The sequence below is a fragment of the Chrysochloris asiatica genome, unplaced genomic scaffold (assembly GCF_000296735.1).
Source record: "Chrysochloris asiatica unplaced genomic scaffold, ChrAsi1.0 scaffold00078, whole genome shotgun sequence".
Classification (NCBI taxonomy): domain Eukaryota; kingdom Metazoa; phylum Chordata; class Mammalia; order Afrosoricida; family Chrysochloridae; genus Chrysochloris; species Chrysochloris asiatica.
The window spans coordinates 4,584,423-4,601,396 of NW_006408596.1; the positions used below are offsets into that span (position 1 = coordinate 4,584,423).

General features: G+C 40.3%; 2 protein-coding genes across 3 annotated transcripts in view; one reads left to right on the plus strand and one right to left on the minus strand.

The window, feature by feature from the left end:
• The window catches only part of VPS29 (vacuolar protein sorting 29 homolog (S. cerevisiae)), a 31,844-nt gene extending 22,177 nt beyond the window's left edge, over window positions 1-9,667 (minus strand). The window contains exons 1-3 of one of the 2 annotated variants that reach the window (XM_006865415.1): window positions 9,598-9,647; window positions 6,825-6,836; window positions 4,178-4,369 (exon numbers count right to left, since the gene is read on the minus strand). In XM_006865415.1, the coding sequence (XP_006865477.1) occupies window positions 4,178-4,369; window positions 6,825-6,836; window positions 9,598-9,600 (207 nt within the window). In that variant the 5' untranslated portion in view covers window positions 9,601-9,647. Of the gene's footprint in view, window positions 1-4,177; window positions 4,370-6,824; window positions 6,837-9,597 lie in introns of both variants that reach the window. The other variant, XM_006865416.1, reaches the window with a different exon arrangement.
• Window positions 9,668-9,895: 228 nt separating this feature from the next.
• Window positions 9,896-16,974, plus strand: part of RAD9B (RAD9 homolog B (S. pombe)) — a 33,219-nt gene continuing 26,140 nt past the window's right edge. The window contains exons 1-4 of the mRNA XM_006865494.1: window positions 9,896-9,932; window positions 11,775-11,845; window positions 13,511-13,660; window positions 15,882-15,996. Coding sequence (XP_006865556.1) covers window positions 9,896-9,932; window positions 11,775-11,845; window positions 13,511-13,660; window positions 15,882-15,996 — 373 coding nt within the window. The remainder of the gene's footprint in view (window positions 9,933-11,774; window positions 11,846-13,510; window positions 13,661-15,881; window positions 15,997-16,974) is intronic.

Below are 16,974 nucleotides of genomic sequence, written 5' to 3' on the forward strand. Positions count from 1 at the left end.
GTTTCCGAGGCTGTAAATCTTTACGGGAGCAGAAAGCCTCATCTTTCTCCCATGGAACAGCTGGTAGTTTCGAACTGCTGACCTTGCGCTTTGCAGACCAATTCATAACTACTACGCTACCAGAGCTCCTTTACTAGTTACATAGTTTATATAAAACAACAATAACAGCTAACACATAGCACTGAATTATCAGTCAGGCATCAGCCTAAGTTTTACACATACCAACCTATTTAATAAAAACAATGATAGGAGGTAAATTCTATTATGATCCTCATTTTATAGATGAGGAAACTGAGGCACAGATAAAATAACTTGCCCAAATTAATAGTTTATGCATGAAGTGAATATTCAAACCTTGGTAATTTGGCTCTAGGGACTGTGACTCATCAAGTAGAAGCAAAAAAAAATTACAAACTACTAATTCAAACCTGGACCTCAGGTATGCTGTAGGATAAGCACTGGACTGTGAACCACAAGGTCAGCCATTCAAACGAGTTGCTCCATAGAAACTCTGTATGGGGTCGCTATGAGTCAGAACTGACAACATGGCGCTTAACAATTCAAACCTTGGTAGTATGGCTCCAGGGACTATAAATTCAGCAAACTGAGGCAAAAACAACAAACAAACAAACAGTCTTGCTAATGGAAACTATCTTTAACACAGGACAAATGAAGGCTCTAATATGTTTTTAAGAAACCTACACCGTAAAACTGACAAGAAGCTTATCCTTTTACCTTCTTATTTCTGTCCTTCATCTTCACAACACTTGCTATGCAAACGATTTTTGAGGTCCACTAAAAGAAACTGAAAACACTATACCCATTCTAGTCTTTAGCAACAACCAGGCTAAATGAGTTCTAAAAAAGCTTACATTTACAGAAATATAAGTTTTTCATACTGGAATTAGGTTTGCCATGCTAAATGAAGCACATTTTAACCATGAGGAGACAAAGGTTTAGAGAAAGGCAATAATTTGACTGTTATTGCTAAGTGCCCTCAAGTTGATTCCAACTCATAGTGACCTGTATAGGGTTTCCATGGAGCAGCTGGTGAGCTTCAACGACTGACGGTGCAGTTCAAATGAACTTGCAGTCCACAGACTTAATCTGCAGCACCGCACTAGGACTACATAATTTGCCTAAGAGCTCATTATTAACTGTTGGGTAAAGTTGTTGTTGTTAGGTGCCATCAAGTCGGGACCAACTCATAGCGACCTTATGCACAGCAGAACGAAACACTGCCCGATCCTGGGCCAACCTCACTACTGTTGCCACGCTTGAGTCCATCGATGCTGTTACTTGGCCAATCCATCTCGTTGGGGGTCTTCCTCTTTTTCTCTGACCCTCTACCTTACCAAACATGATACCCTTCTCCAGATACTGGTCCCTGCTGACAGTATGTCCAAAGTATGAGAAACAAAGTTTGGCCATCCTGGCCTCCAAGGAGCACTCTGGCTGTACTTCTTCCAAAACAGATCTAAAAGTTGGTTCTTTTGGCAGCCCACGGCACTTTCAATGTTCTCTCCTCCAACACCATAACTCAAAAGCATCAATTCCTCTATGGTCTTCCTTATTCACTGTCCAGCTTTCGCATGCATATGTGGTTATTGAAAATACCATGGCATGGGTCAGTCACACCTTAGTCTTCAAGCTGACATCTTTGGTCTTCAACACTTTAAAAAAGGTCTTGTACAGCAGATATGCCTAATGCAATACATCATTTGGTTTTTCGACTGCTATTTCCACGAGTGTTGATAGTTGATCCAAGAAGAATAAAATCCTTGACAACTTCAATCTTTTCTCCATTGATAAGAATGTGGTTTATTGATCCAGTGGTGAGGATTTTTGTTTTCTTCACATTGACATGCAATCCATACTGAAGGCTGTGCTCTTTGATCTTCATCAGTAAATGTTTTAAATCCTCTTCACTTTCAGCAAGCAAGGCTGTATCATCTGCATATCACAGATTGTTAATGAGTCTTCCTCCAATCCTGATGGCAAAGTTGAACACCCGAACTCCTAACTTGATTTTTTTTCTTTCAACTCAGATTCCTTAAGGTGTAATGATATCTGTGATAGAAGTCCTGGTATGGTGCTGTGGGTTAACGCAAATGATGAAGAGCCAATAGTACTGAAGAAAGAAGTCTAAGGCACACTGAAGACACTGGAAAAAAACAGTGCTATGGAAATTGATGGAATACAAATTGAAATCTTAAACAAATTGATACAGCACTGGAGGTACTCACTCATCTATGCCCAGAAATTTGGAAGACAGCTACCAGGCCATGTGATTGGAAGAGATCCATATATGTGGCCATTCCAAAGAAAGGTGAAAAAGTGGAATGCACAAATCATCAGATAATATCATTAATACCAAATGCAAGTTAAAAGTTTGCTACAGATAATTCAAAAAAGGCCACAACAGTGTAATGACAAGAAATGCCAGAGTTTCAAATTGAATTTCGACAGGACGAGGAACAAGGGAAAGCAATGTTGACGTCAAATGGATCTTGGTTGAAAACAGAGCATACCAGAAAGACATTTATCTGGGTTTTATTGACTACAGAAACGTTTCAACTGTGTGGATCAAAACAAACTATGGATAACAGTACAAAGAATGGGTATTTCAGAACACTTAATTGTGCTCATGAGGAACCTGTATATAGAGCAAGAGGCAGTTGCTCAAATAAAACAAAGGGAAATGGAATGATGGGTTTAATATCAGGAAAGGTGTGTGCAAGGGTTACATTCTTTCATCATACTTATTCAGCTGTAAGGCTAGCAGATAACCCAAGAAACTGTAATATATGAAGAGGACTGTGGCATCAGGACTGGAGAAGACTCATTAGCAAACAACCTGAGATATGCAGATGATACAATATAGTTGCTGGAAGCAAAGGGGACTTAAAATACTTACAAAGACCATAGCCTTTGTTATGGGTTGCACCTCAATGTAAAGAAAACAAAATTCCTCACCACTGGACTAATAAATAATATCATGATAAATGGAGAAAAGATTGAAGTTGTCAGAGACCTCATTTTGCTTGGATCTGCTATGAACACTCATGGAAACAACATTCAAGCAATCAAAAGGTGTACTGTACTAAGAAAAACTGCTGCACAAGACCTCTTTAAAGTGTTCAAGAGCAAAGCATCAGTTTGCTGACTAAGGTACGCCTGACCCATGCCATGTGATTTTCAATTACCTCATTCATGTACATAAGAAAGTTGGACAATGAATAAGATGACTATAGAAGAATAGATGCATCTGAGTTGCAGTGTTTAAGGAGAATATTTTAATGGCCATGGACTGCCAGAATACAAATGTATCTATGTTGGAATTAGTACAGTGAGAATGCTCCTTAGAAACCAGGATGGTGACACTTTGTCTCCCATACTTTGGACATATTATCAGGAGGGACTAGTTACTAGAAAAGGACATCATGCTTGGTAAAGTAGAGGGTCATTGAAAAAGAGATGGATTGACAAACAGCAATGGACTCAAGCATAACAATTGTGAGAGTGGCGCAGGAACTACAGAATGAGACACTATCAGGTCCTGTGCCAACCTCACAATTGTGAAGTCTGAGCCCAATGCTGCTTTGTCAATCCATCTCTTTTCAATGACCCTCTACTTTACCAAACATCCTCGTGCCCTTTTAATGTCAACAGTTGGGACTGGGAACCAAGGGAAGGTTTGCAGCCGAGTCATGTGACCTTACTTCATTGAAAAAAAAAAAAATCCTGGCTGCTATTTGGAGACCAGACTCTGAAAAATGGAAGAACAGAATCAGGAAGTTACAATACAAGCAGCAAAGATGGGGGTTTAGGAGAGGGTAGTAGAGGTGGTGATGGTGACAGGTGCCTAACAGAAATGTTATAAACAAAATGATGGTACTGTAAGATCACAGTAACCACTTTTACTCTGTATCAACTTATTTACTTGGAACAAGTACTTAGTATGTTGACTAAGTACTCCAAATTAGTAATTTACAAATAGAAAAGGGAGAGGCATGCATAGTAAAAAAAAACATGTTCAAAAATATATTTTATATTTGGAAAATTTAAAACAAAAACAAAGCACCTTAACTGAAAAACCCTGGTCTAAAAGATAAAGCTTATATATTTAAAAATCTCATCTACAATTCAAGAAAGAGAAATATTTGAGCTACATCACCTCATCGAAGTCTCCTCTCACAATATGAACATCACCGGCTAGAGTCTTGAGATAGTCATAACTCTCTTTGGTGCAAAGGTTCCCTGTGCAGAGAATATGCTGAATCTTCCCGGGTACCAGAAGTTTTTTGAATTTCGCCGGCAAGCTGTTACAGCGGTGTGGGATGTGCAGATCTCCTAATACCAGCACCAACTTTAAAGTGTCAAGTGAGACAATGTACAACGTTAAGTATGTAAAAACATGATGTAGATTATGCCAAAACAGTTACATGTCCGTCCACACTGTCCTCCCATCACTCCCCCTTTACTTTAAACTCATCAGAGACTCCAGAACCCAATAAAACCTATTTATATTGTTCCTATTGTGACCATCTAAATACCCAATGGGTAACATATTGTTTTCATTTTGGTCAAACAGTTGTGCATACAAATAGGAGGCAGGCAATCTATTTATCAAAAATAAAATCAGGCATTCTACAGGGATTCATTGAACTGAAATCAAACTCACTGCTGTCCAGCTGGTTCTGCCTTACAGTGACCCCAGTGACACTAAAGGGCAGCACAGAACTGCTCTACAGAGTTTTAGAGACTGTCAGTCTTTGGGGAAGCAGAGAGCCTCATCTTATTCTCAGCAGCTCCTACTCTGAATAAAAATATTTCAAAACGAAAATATACTCCTAAACCCTATGAAATGTGATAGTTTGGAAGACTAATATGGTCATTTTTAGTTTTGAAGTTGTAATATAAAACCTCACACACAACTTCAGGAGCACCAATAAAGGGAATTGTTGAAAAATTTCTAACAATAGACAAAGCTAATATGGTAATGTAGTTGCTAATTAAAACTATTCACTATAAACAATTAAGTTCCAGAGATGCAATAGGATAATTTTAAAACACATGCTTCTGATTTATTAGTTTGATATTTTCTCTATCTTCCTTATTAAAAATCCTTCTGCCCTATTTTTATCTGGATTAAAGTTTTCTATATACTCTCAGCATAGTCCCCATATTTAAAAAAGTAACGGTTTCACAATGTTATTGCGCCCGTGCATTAGAACATTTTAAGAAATGGAACAACTAAGTAAGTGATGGATTTAGCAGCTAAGTGGCTCTGAGTTGCATTACAGTCTCAGATCACATAAACACATTTTGTTCTTAAATATTGAGAAAAAACTCAAATCTGAAAATTTTTAATTTAATATTTTCAAGATTTGACATACATTATTTAATTTAGCTGTTTAACAGAGTACTGTCAAAAGGTTATTTTTAAGCGATATCTGTCCTTCAAAGAAAAACACAATTTCTTCATTTACATGTTCTATCTCTAAATGTACACACTTTAACTGCTCTGGGAGAACGCATGAATAACTGTTTCTAAATATGATATGAGAAAACATTAAAAATCTAAAATAAAATAGAAAATAATTCTGCCGCCACAGACTGCAAACTGAACAAAAAATAAAATGCAAGAAAATTAAAATGATTAACTAAAGCAAGCTTCATTCATTTTGCAACAAAAATCAAAATGAGTACAGAGGACAGAAGTGTTATGAGAACAGAGTAACTAAGGTAACATGGGTTACAAAATTAGCACCCTTTAAAGTCCAATGTAAATGAGTTTCTCCTTTAAAAAGAATAGGACTTTTGGCTGGTGTATGTTCAGTCTTTCAGTCCAGATCTTAGTGAGCATAGCAATCTGTACAACTAAAAATCACCATGACGTTTCCAGCCTTGTAATCAATACTAAAGTACCTGGAGACAGAGCAATCTTCATCTTTAGAAGGGGATGCCTTCAGAAATGGGTTGAAGTACATAATTAATGTGGGAAGCTGGCATTTGGAAAAAAAGGTAAAAAATAGATTTCTATGTTAAAAAAAAAAAGAATCCCAAACTCATAAAAGGGCAAACGCCTATTTAAAAAAAAACAACAAAAGAACCAAACCTGTTGCTGTCAAGTTGACTGCAACTCATTGCAACCTGACTGGATAGAGTGAAATTGTCCAATAGGGTTTCTAGACTGTAGGTTTGACAGAGGCAGACTGCCACATCTTTCTCCCATGGAGTGGCTGATGGGTATGAATCACTGACCTGTGGTTAGCAGGCAAGTACCACCAGGTTCCCTAAGTGTCTGTCACAGGTTAAAAATGTTTGGGATTAATAATGAGTCTTTTAGTCTGAATTTGCTGGAAATAGAACATTAGTGAAACATGGTACTTTATAAATTCTATAAAGTACTGTGGATTATCCCCACGTGCACGAAAACTATTAGCAGTCTAAAGATAAAACTGTATGAATGTCCACACAAATGATTTCAAATTAGTAAGCATCCTTATTAGAACAGGATCCTCTAGATTCCCACAGGGAGATACATTTTTGGGGAAATAGTGTCACATAACAAATGTTTCAGGAGTGTCTTTGACCAAATTCCACATGTTGATAGGTCAGGTTAGAGACTGATTATGGTTTTTTTTTTTAAATAGCAATAGATTCTAGAATAGCAGTCTTGTTAGATTCAAATAAGGAACCAACACAATCAAAACATGGGAATTTGGTTATTTCCTACTTGATAGACCTTAAAAGGGTGAGAACTCAGCAATCAGCCACCCAACCACCACTGTTAGTAGGAGCTAAGAGAAGAAACTTACTCTGTGCCCAGCCTTAGTGGAATGAAGAAGTTGATTGCAGACAGGGGGATGGAAAAAAAAGGGTGAAACATGACCAATGTTAAAAGAAAGCAACAAAAATAAACCAACCAAAAAAATAAAAAGAACCTAAATCCAAATGAAAATGCAAACATTTGTTAATGATTTTTGAGTATTATTAAAGAAAATGTTAAAAATCAGCTTTGCTTAAACAATTCTAAAAGAACAATTTGCTGTAATTTAATACAAAACACACACACTCTTAAAAATTTGCCTTGTCAATTTTTTCACAATCTTGAACTTCCATCCCTTTTGTTTCCTGTTGTTCAGACTTTTATATAATAATCTGATCAATTAACAAATAACAGTTTAAATGAAGGATAATATTTTCTGGATTCTTAGAGTCAAATTTATTCCTTAGATATACTGATTTTATGTTCAAAATCTGGCAGTTGAAAAATTATGCAGTAGCTAGGTGATTCTTTTTTATAGAGGATCTAACACAGCTCAGTGAATACATGATCATATAATGAAGTTGCCAACTAAAGATGATAAACTAAAACCAAACTACTGCCATGGAGTCGATTCCAACTCATAGCAACACTATGTTTCTGAAGCTGTCAATCTTTACAGAAGCAGAGAGCCTCATCTTTCTCCTGAGAAGAAGCTGGTGAGTTGAACTGGTGAGTTGAGGCTAGCAGTCCAGTGCTTATTCTATAGTACCATCAGGGCTCCTTACAAAAACACAATGCTGTTAAGTGCTATTGAGTAGGTTGTAGAGATGATAAAAACAAACTCCTTTTTTACCAACTCGAGTTGGCTCTTCCCCACACCCACATTTGCTGCCCTTTAAACTATGGAGCCCTGGTGTGGGACACAGGATAGGTACTCGCCCTCAACGTCTGCAGTTTAAACTCACCAGAACTCCTCAGAAACCCTATACAGGGTCGCTATGAATTGGAACCAACTCAATGGCACTTAACAACGACAAAACTCTGTACACACACTTTATACTGAGTGTTGAACATCTCTAGATTCCTTTGCCAACAATGCTTCTAAATCATAAAATATGATTCAGAACCAAGTCGACACAACACATTAACAATTGACTTTTGCACAATTCTTTCACACACAAAAATGATGTACCACTACGATTCTCCTTAAAAAAAGCATGTTTGCCTCTCAAAAGAGCTTCAGAAATGTGAATAACTGTTCCAAAATGAAAAAGAACTTTGGCAAAGGATTTGCTGCCCCTGTAAATGGGATTCCTCGTGTGGTGCTGTAGGATAAGCACTGGGCTGTGACCCACAAGTTCACGAGTTCAAACTCATCAGCTGTTTCTAAGGATCCCTACACAGTGTTGCTATGAGTCAGAACCGACTCAATGGCACCTAACAACAGTACAGAGCAGATTTTTCAAATTTGAATAAACCCCTAATGTTCCTTTCTATGCTTCTTTATCGGATCTACAGTGACAAGACGGTGAGATTAACAACTGAAACCTGTTTATAAACAAATGCCAACGCGTGGAGTTAAAACCTTTTATATTATATAAAGACGGGGCGTGGGGAGGCTATAAGCCACTTCTTGGAAAAGGCAATGTTTGGCCCAATATTGTGAGAAACTTCAAAATGCAAAGGAGATAAGTCCCTTTACAATTAACCTCATCAACATGAACATCAAGGTAATCAGGGTTCCTTCTGAAACAGTTCTTAATTTTTTAGGGGATCAGGGGCCACTTGAAAATATGCTGGCAGCTATGGGTCCCCTTCAGCAGCAGACCCTGAAGCTTTAGGTCTCGTGAGTAAGAAATGTGTTGAGGGTGCGGGGGGTATTGGGCTAGAGGAGTCTGACAAAGGTGACGGGCAAAGCCCTTCAAACCCCCCTTCACATCAACACTGGTCCTCTTCCCATTAAACTAAACCCCACTGCTATCGACTCATTCCCATTCATCGCGACCCTATATAAATTCACAAAAATTCCAAACAATTTCAAGGAGTTCATTGAGTCCTGGGGTAGCGCTATGGGATAACGCACTGGACCGCAAAGTCGGTGATCCCAACTCACCAACCACTTCTTGGAAACCCCATACAGGGTCGCTATGACTCGGAACTGATTCAACGGCCGTTAACAGCTGCCACTAAAGAATTCTACTCTCTGGCTCACAGTATCCAGAGAAAACAGGACCTTCCAGCTGTTTCAAGTGCCAAATCCAGCCCTCTGAAGACACCCTACGCATTTCAATGGCAGCTACAAGGTATTTGAAGAGTGAAAAGTAGTATTCATTCGCTTTCCCTCGATGGCAGACTTAAGAGGGGGAGGGAATTCTGCGCGCTACTTCCCGTTTTCCACACGAGAGGAAATTTAGAGACGTGGAGGTGGGAAGCAGCACCCCACACACAACCAGCAAGAGGTGGTTTTTTGCCAGGAAGAAGCAGGGAAACGTCTGGAAAAGGAAGGGGACCGTGCCCCTTTCCGGACACGCTCGAAGAACAGGCCCAAGGCCTTCCCAGACTGCGCGTCTCGTGACCAGAGAGCAGCTGAGAATGGCCCCTTCCCCTCGGACGTGCTCTGGACCCGGGGGCGGGAATGTGCGGCCAACGCTGACACACGTAGGCGGCCGCTCCCTTTCCCCCTTCGCCCATTCTCAGGGCCGGGACCGCGCCCGCCAAGATGTCCGGAATCACTCAATCCCTCGCCCACAGACTCCCCGCGGCCCCTAATGGCACAGTTCCTCGGGCGAGAGCCAGGCATCAGTAGGCGCCGCCGTCCTCACCATCCTGTCACCGGGCTCCGCTCAGTCACAGCAACCGCCACCACCCTCTTCCTCAAGGCCCTCGACACTCCGCCTACTTCGCCCACAGCTAATCAAATAAGAGAGACAGACAGGAACCGGCCCTACGGAAGCCTACACAGGCACGTCTCCGTCGTAAAGCGAAGCAACTCGTTGAGAATAGGAGACTGGGTGAGGGAGAGAGAGGCGTGAGATCACGAAGGTTCTGGCAACATCCGGGCACCTGGGGCCGTCGAGCTGAGGAGAGCAGTAGGTCCCGGCTGTTCTAGGATCCTTAACCATGTTGAAGTGTGGAATGAACGGCAGTCAAGTGAAAGGTGGAGTGGCCTTTCCTGCCTTCCTACGTCGAGGGGGGAGGTTCATGGGTACATCTCCATCTTCTTATTTCTTCTCATTGATGCAAAGCGCCTCAGGAGAGTCCAACACCTGGACTTGGTCAATCCCCCCCCCCCCCCCCGCCCGAAGTTTCCCGAACTCTTATTAATTTCTATGGGGGAATGAAGGCCCATCTGCTTTATTATGCAAAATAGTTAGTAGGCGGTTATACCTGAAGGAATGAAGATGCACCATTGGGACACAGATTGAGGGCTCAGGCTTTAAAGTTGAGATTGGGGAGGGGGCGAGGGAGGAAGTTGGGAGGGACTCAATTTCCTCATCTATAAAATGGGAATAATAACGGGCCCTTTACCATAGGGTTCGTTGTAGGAATGGAATGGAAATGAATGTAAAGAACTTAGTAAAAATGGAAAGGTACCAGAACTGTACTATGCTATAGTGTCTGTTTGACTCGCCACCACACTATGGCCTGTTAGCAGCCACCCTGCTCAATCCAGGATCTATTATTGTTAGCATTGCAATGGCACTTTGGAGTCCTGGTGTGGTGCTTTGGATTAATGCGCTGGACCAGAAGGTCGGGAGTTCAAGCTCACCAACCGCTCCTCGGAAACCTTATACAGGATCACTATGAGTCGGAATCCACTCGACTGCATTTAACAACAATTGACAGTTTAAAAATGTAAATTATTCAAGAAACAATGGTTTCCTACAGACTAATCTGATAATCGTCACTGAAAGGCATTTTGCCTGGTGGCGTTTAGGATAACCAGGTTTAGTAACATGAACAGGTGTAAGGGGGGATTTATCTTTTGTAGTGTGTACCTCAGTTGTCAATAATAATAATTATTTTATATAATATAGATATGATTGTATTTTTGATAATCTAATTGTTGGGTTTTTTTTCTCTCTCAGACTGTTATGCGTGTTTATGACAGCAGAGACTGTACCAATTTTCAGTTTGTATTCCCAGAGCTTTGCTTGTCTTTGGAACATAGTTTTTGTTAAGTGCCAAGTTGGTTCTGACTCATAGTGATCCTGCATAGGGTTTCCAAGGAGCAACTGGTTAGTTTGTACTGCTGGCCTTGTAGTTTAAACCAACCTGTTAGCCACATTTCTTTCTTCTTCATAATAAAACGACTAACAATGTCCTACCAGGTCAGTCCTAGCCTCTCTGACAGGGCACCTAAGTGAACTTGGTAGGAAAGTCTGACATCTTCCATACCCCTAATTTTCCCTAACTTTTTACTTTGTCCTGGGTGAAGTGAGTAAAAAGCTTCATTTCACCCACTTCAAGTCTGTTTTCACCCTTTTTGTGCTTTGTTTTGCAAATACATTTAACCCAAATTTAAAAATACATCAATATGGAGTTGGTTTGCCACAGTATCTCTGCAAGATTGTCAACATTTAGGAATGAAGAATTGTGTTGCATTTTATCATTTCATGCACTCATTCTGCAATGGTATTGAGCTTGTATAATGTGTCTGGCATTTTGTCAAGGATATTTCTTATACTGTAAAGGAGCGTTGGTGGTACTGTGGGATAAGCACTAGACTGCTAACTGCAAGGTCAACAGTTCAAACTCACCAGTTGCTCCACAGGACAAAGATGAGATTTTCTGCTCCCATAAAGATTTGGGTCAGAACCAACTAGATGACGGTGGGTTTTAATTATACTCTAGTTCTTAAAAGCAATGGAACATTAGTATACAAAACACTCTTTTATGAATTTGTCTTGAGTTCTCTGGGAGCTACAGTAGGCTTATGACTTGTTCTTATTCTTCACAAGAAAGAAATGTAAACAGCACCTTTCTTTTCTCTCCACAGTATTTCGGAAAGCCATCCAAGCTCTATCACGAATTAGTGACGAGTTGTGGCTAGACCCGTCTGAAAAAGGTGTAAGTTAGGAAAATGAACTAAGAGACCCAGCAGTGAAGGCAAAAGAAACTGTTGAAAGATGCCTGTCCAGACTGAATGTTAGCCGGGACAGCCAGACATTGACCCCAACCCTTCCCTTGTTCATCTTTAGTCTACATAGTTGAGTGCCTTTGCAGCATAGTGACATTCATGCAGATAAACATAATTGATTCAAACCGCAGGTCACAAATGGGTGGCCCAAAAAGTTGAACGTGACTTGCAGAAGTGTTTTATGGGGCTTGCCTTGTGTCTTTTAGAGATTTTAAATAATCCCCAACACTTAAAATTCGGAAGAGTCTGTATAAAAAATCTTCCTGCTTTCCTTGAAAACTTAGACAACTTGGGGCTTGCCTTCCCAAGTGAAAGTGTTTGATTGAAACTTAGTAATGGTTTCTACCAGACAAGGTGGGGGACTGTCAGTTTGCTGCGATCTTTTCCTCTATGTATAATGTCTTCTGTCACATCATACTTTTATGTTAACTACCTGACCCTTCATAGGATATACACTGGACTGTGAACCACAAGGTTGACGGTTTGAGCCCAGTAGCCATTCTTTGGGAGAAAGATGAGGCTTCCTGCTCCCCAAAATATTTAAAACCTCAGAAACCCTATATAGGGTTGCTATGAGTAGGAACTGACTCGAAGGCTGATAACAGCAACCTTAGTTTTACCGTATCAGCATGCAAGATTTTAGATTTAATACTTACACGTAATTCAGTCTTGTTGCTTGTTGTAAAATGCTCAAGTCGGTTTCAACTCATAGCGACCCTGTATAGAGTTTCCAAGGAGTGGCTAGTGGGTTTGAACTGCCAACCTTGTGGCTAACAGTTAAGTGCTTATCCTACAGTGCCACACCAGGGCATATAGTTGTATACATATGCAAGTTCAGTATACACTGAAAGTCCATACATTGTTATAGTTAGGTGCCATCAAGTTGGTTCAGATTGTTCATGGCAATCCTATGTCCAACAGAAACAACACGACCAGGTCTTGCACCTGCCTCACAATTGTTGCTAAGCCCATTGGTGCAGCCAGTGTGTCAGCCCAGCTCAGTGATAATCTTCCTCTTTTTGCTGATACTCCATTTTACCAAGCATGATGTACTTCCCCAGGGACTGGTCCCTCTTGATAACATGTCTGAAGAAACTGTGATGAAGGAAACCTGGTGGCACATAGTTAAGTGAGTGGCTACTAACTGAAAGGTCAGCAGTTTGAATCTACCAGCCACTTTATGGGAGAAAAATGTAGCAGTCTGCTTCCATAAAGATTATAGTCTAGGAAATCATATGGGGCAGTTCAACTCTGTCCCATATGTGTTAGAATTGACTTGAAGGTGAATTTTTAACTGTGATGTACAGTCTCTGAGGGGTGCAAACAGTTAACAAACTTGGCTGCTAACCAAAAGGTTGGAGGTTTGAGTTCACACAAAGGCACATGGGAAGAGAGATCTGGAAATCTTTCTTCCCAAAAAATAAGCCACCGAAAACCCGGTGGAGCACAATTCTACTCTGACTCACATGAGTTGACATTGACTTAATGGCACCTGGTCACTATGATGTTAATCATAATGAGGTGTTTTGAGTTAAACTGTCCTTTAATGGAAGTTGATTTTCTTCTAAATAGCTATTGTTTCATTTTACCCCCAGCTTGCTCTCAGATCTGTGAATTCTTGTCGATCAGCATATGGATGCGTACTCTTCTCTTCTTTATATTTTCAATACTATCATTGGTCAAGTCCAGTGGAAATAAATGATAAAGACACAACATCAAATTTGAACTGCCAATTGGCAATGAAGGTAAAATAAAGTGGCCCTGGTTTTCTCTTATATTGTGGAAATGCTTCTTACATAAGAGACAACATCTCTTCCGTACTTGGCTTAAGTGGTATTCAGGATAAGTTTATTCATTGATTCATACTCTTATCTTTTTTAAAAAAATAATATTTTGTTGTGTTTTTGGTAAAAGTTTACACAGCAGTTTAGTTTCCCATTCAGCCATTTCTACACAGATTGTTCAGTGACCTTGGTTATAGTCATCACAATCTTTGAACATTCTCATTACTGCTATTCTAGTGGTTCCATTTCCATTCATTTAGTTTCCATGCTGTCTTACATTCTCATGTTTGTTTTAAGGTCATTGTCATTTGATCTCCTATATAAGTGATTTTAAAAAATACTTTATTGGTCTTATTAGGTGAAAGTTGACACAGCACACTGGTTTTCCTTTTAATAATCCACACACAAATCATTCCGTGACATTGACTACAAGCCCTGCAATGCTTCAGCAGTCTCTCCACTGGTACCCTGGGTTTCCAGTCTTCTCATGTCCCTACCCTTCCCTGCCTTCTCTTTCTTGCCCCTGGGCCACTGTTGCCCTTTTGGTCTTATATATCTGACCATCCTAAGGAGTGCATTCCTCACAGATGTTACCATTCATCCTGAGGTGGTGGTGGTGTGCCGTGGAGTCAGTTCTGACTCATAGAGACCCTGAGAAGGGTTTCCAAGGCTATAAATCTTTACAGGAACAGAGAGCCTCATCTTTCTCCCACTCAATATTTTGAATTGCTGACCTTGAGGTTAGCAGCCCACCTCGTAGACTGGAAACCACTATGCTACCAGAGCTGCTTATTCATCCCATAGGCTAGTCTGTTATTTAAGAGGTAGCCCCCGGGAGTGGATTCAATTCCAAGTTAGAAGGGTGACTTAGGGGGTTATAGTCTTGGGGGTTCCTCTGGTCTTATCAGACCAATAAGTCTGGTCCTTCATACAAATTTGAATTTTGTTCTACATTTATCACCCATTCTAACTGGGACCCTCCTGATCTGTAACTGGGGTCAGCAGTGGTAGCTGGGCACCATCTAGTTCTTCTGGTCTCAGGCTGAACTGATGGCTTCCTTGAGTCTTTGGTGTTCTTGACTCTCCTTTGCTCTGGTCAGGAAGATACCAATAGGTGTACCTTAGATGGCTGCTTGCAAGCTTTCAAAACCTCAGATGCTGTACACCAAACTAGGATGTAGACCACTGTTTTTAGGTACCATGTTATGCCAATTGACCTAGATGTCCCCAAGACTATGACCCTTTTCCTTTAAGCTCAGTATCTCAGTTCCATGAGGAGTTGGTTATGTCTAGAAGTTTCCATAACTGTGCCCCTATATCTTCTATTATAAATGTGAATATGCATGTAGTACATGCAAATATATATGTAGAAATATCAACAACTATACCTATATATGGAATCCTGGTGTGGCTCTATAGGATGAGCCCTGGACTGCTAACTACAAGGTTGGCACTTTGAGCCCACCAGCCACTCCTTGGAAACCCTACATAGGGTCACTATGAGTCAGAACCAACTAGATGGCATTTAACAACACCTATACATAAGTACATGTATAGTCTTTTGTGACCTCCCACACCTATACCTATACCTACCTATGTATCAACTCAAAAATTATTGTTAATATTGTTGTTGCAGGATTGTATCTGTTATAGTATCCTCTGTTGTTGCTAGGTGTTGTTGAATCAGTTCCAACTCTTAGTGACACATTTCTCAGTCCTGTACCATTCTTGTGTACCTCTCAGTTTTTCCTTTGCCTTGGTCATTGTGCTGACTTCTTCCACATTTTGTATTGCTTTTCTCTTCAACAGAATTAACACATGTCTACAAACAGAAAGAAACATTCTTTCATAACTACTAGTTGATATTATACAGCACCCTGGTGTGGTGCTGTGGGTTAATATACTGGACTGCACAGTTGGTTGGAACCACAGGGTTGGTGGTTCAAGCTCATCAGCTGCTCCTTGGAAACCCTATACAGGGTTGCTAAGGGTCAGTACTGACTCAACGGCAGTTAACAACAAGACTTGATTTTATAAAGGAGTGCAGTCCTTACAGATGATATTCATTGTTTTTTGAGACAATTTGTTATTTAGCTCCAAAGTGACTTCAGGATTTTAGTTAGTTTTTTCAAAACCAAATAAACACCCATATTAAGTATGTGCTGCACTATCTGTCTTACAGTCAATTCTGCCAATCTTTAGATGTCTGAATTCCCTGGAAAGAAATGTAGAGAAGTGCAAAATAGTCACCAGACCTGAGAAATCCAAAGTAGTTATTCAGTTCTTCTGCAGACATGGTAGGTGTTGTTAAAACTATTGTAAAATCATTGGTTTTTCTCTTAATATGTTTCCTATCTGCAATATTCCATATTCACAATTCATGTCAGACTTCCCATTTGCATTATTACTTAGAATTTGTATGGTAATATATAGCGCAATTGTATGTAGTTGAAAATGATTTTCTTACCTGTTGCCTTAGAGATACTGTGGAATATTTTGTATTATATAATCAATTCCTTTCTTGACTGTCAGTGACACAAGGCTTGCTTGACTACAAACCAGTTTGTTTTAAAATGTTCCTTTGAATTCGAACAATGGGCTGTTCTAAAATGAAGGGGCTGTTGGATGATACTCTGCCAGAATGCTGTGGGTGTGTTGACGTGACCACAAATATTCCTTGCTAAGAACAAAGCATGATGCCTACTTCTGAAGCATGCCTAGCACATTCCATTAAAAGCCTCCTAGGAAAGACTTGAAGGACTTCTGGTAGCATAGTGGTTACAAATTGGATTGCTAACCTTAAGGTCAGCAGTTCAAAACTACCAGCAGTTCCGCAGGAGGAAGGTGAGGCTTTCTGCTCCTGTAAAAATTTACAGCCTTGGAAACCCTATGCAGGGTTGCTATGAGTCGGAACTGACTCCACGGCACATAACCACCACCACCACCACCAGGAGAGATAACAGGGGGCTTCAAAAGTTTATGGAGAAATTCCATTTTCTTTTAATTCTGTTGTTCCTTGAACTTTTGGAAGCCCTTTGTACTCCCACACACCATACCATATACATAGGTATGTATTCACTCATAAATTGTGATTGTTGCTCCCAAAGGACTGTGTATGTAATAGTGTTTACCACGCCACCTTTCAGTTGACGCACACCACAGTGTCTTCCTTTGCCAAGACTGTGTTGTTGTTGTTGTTGTCAGGTGCCATCGAGTCGGAACCGACTCATAGCGACCCCATGCACAGCAGAACGAAACAATGCTCGATCCTGGGC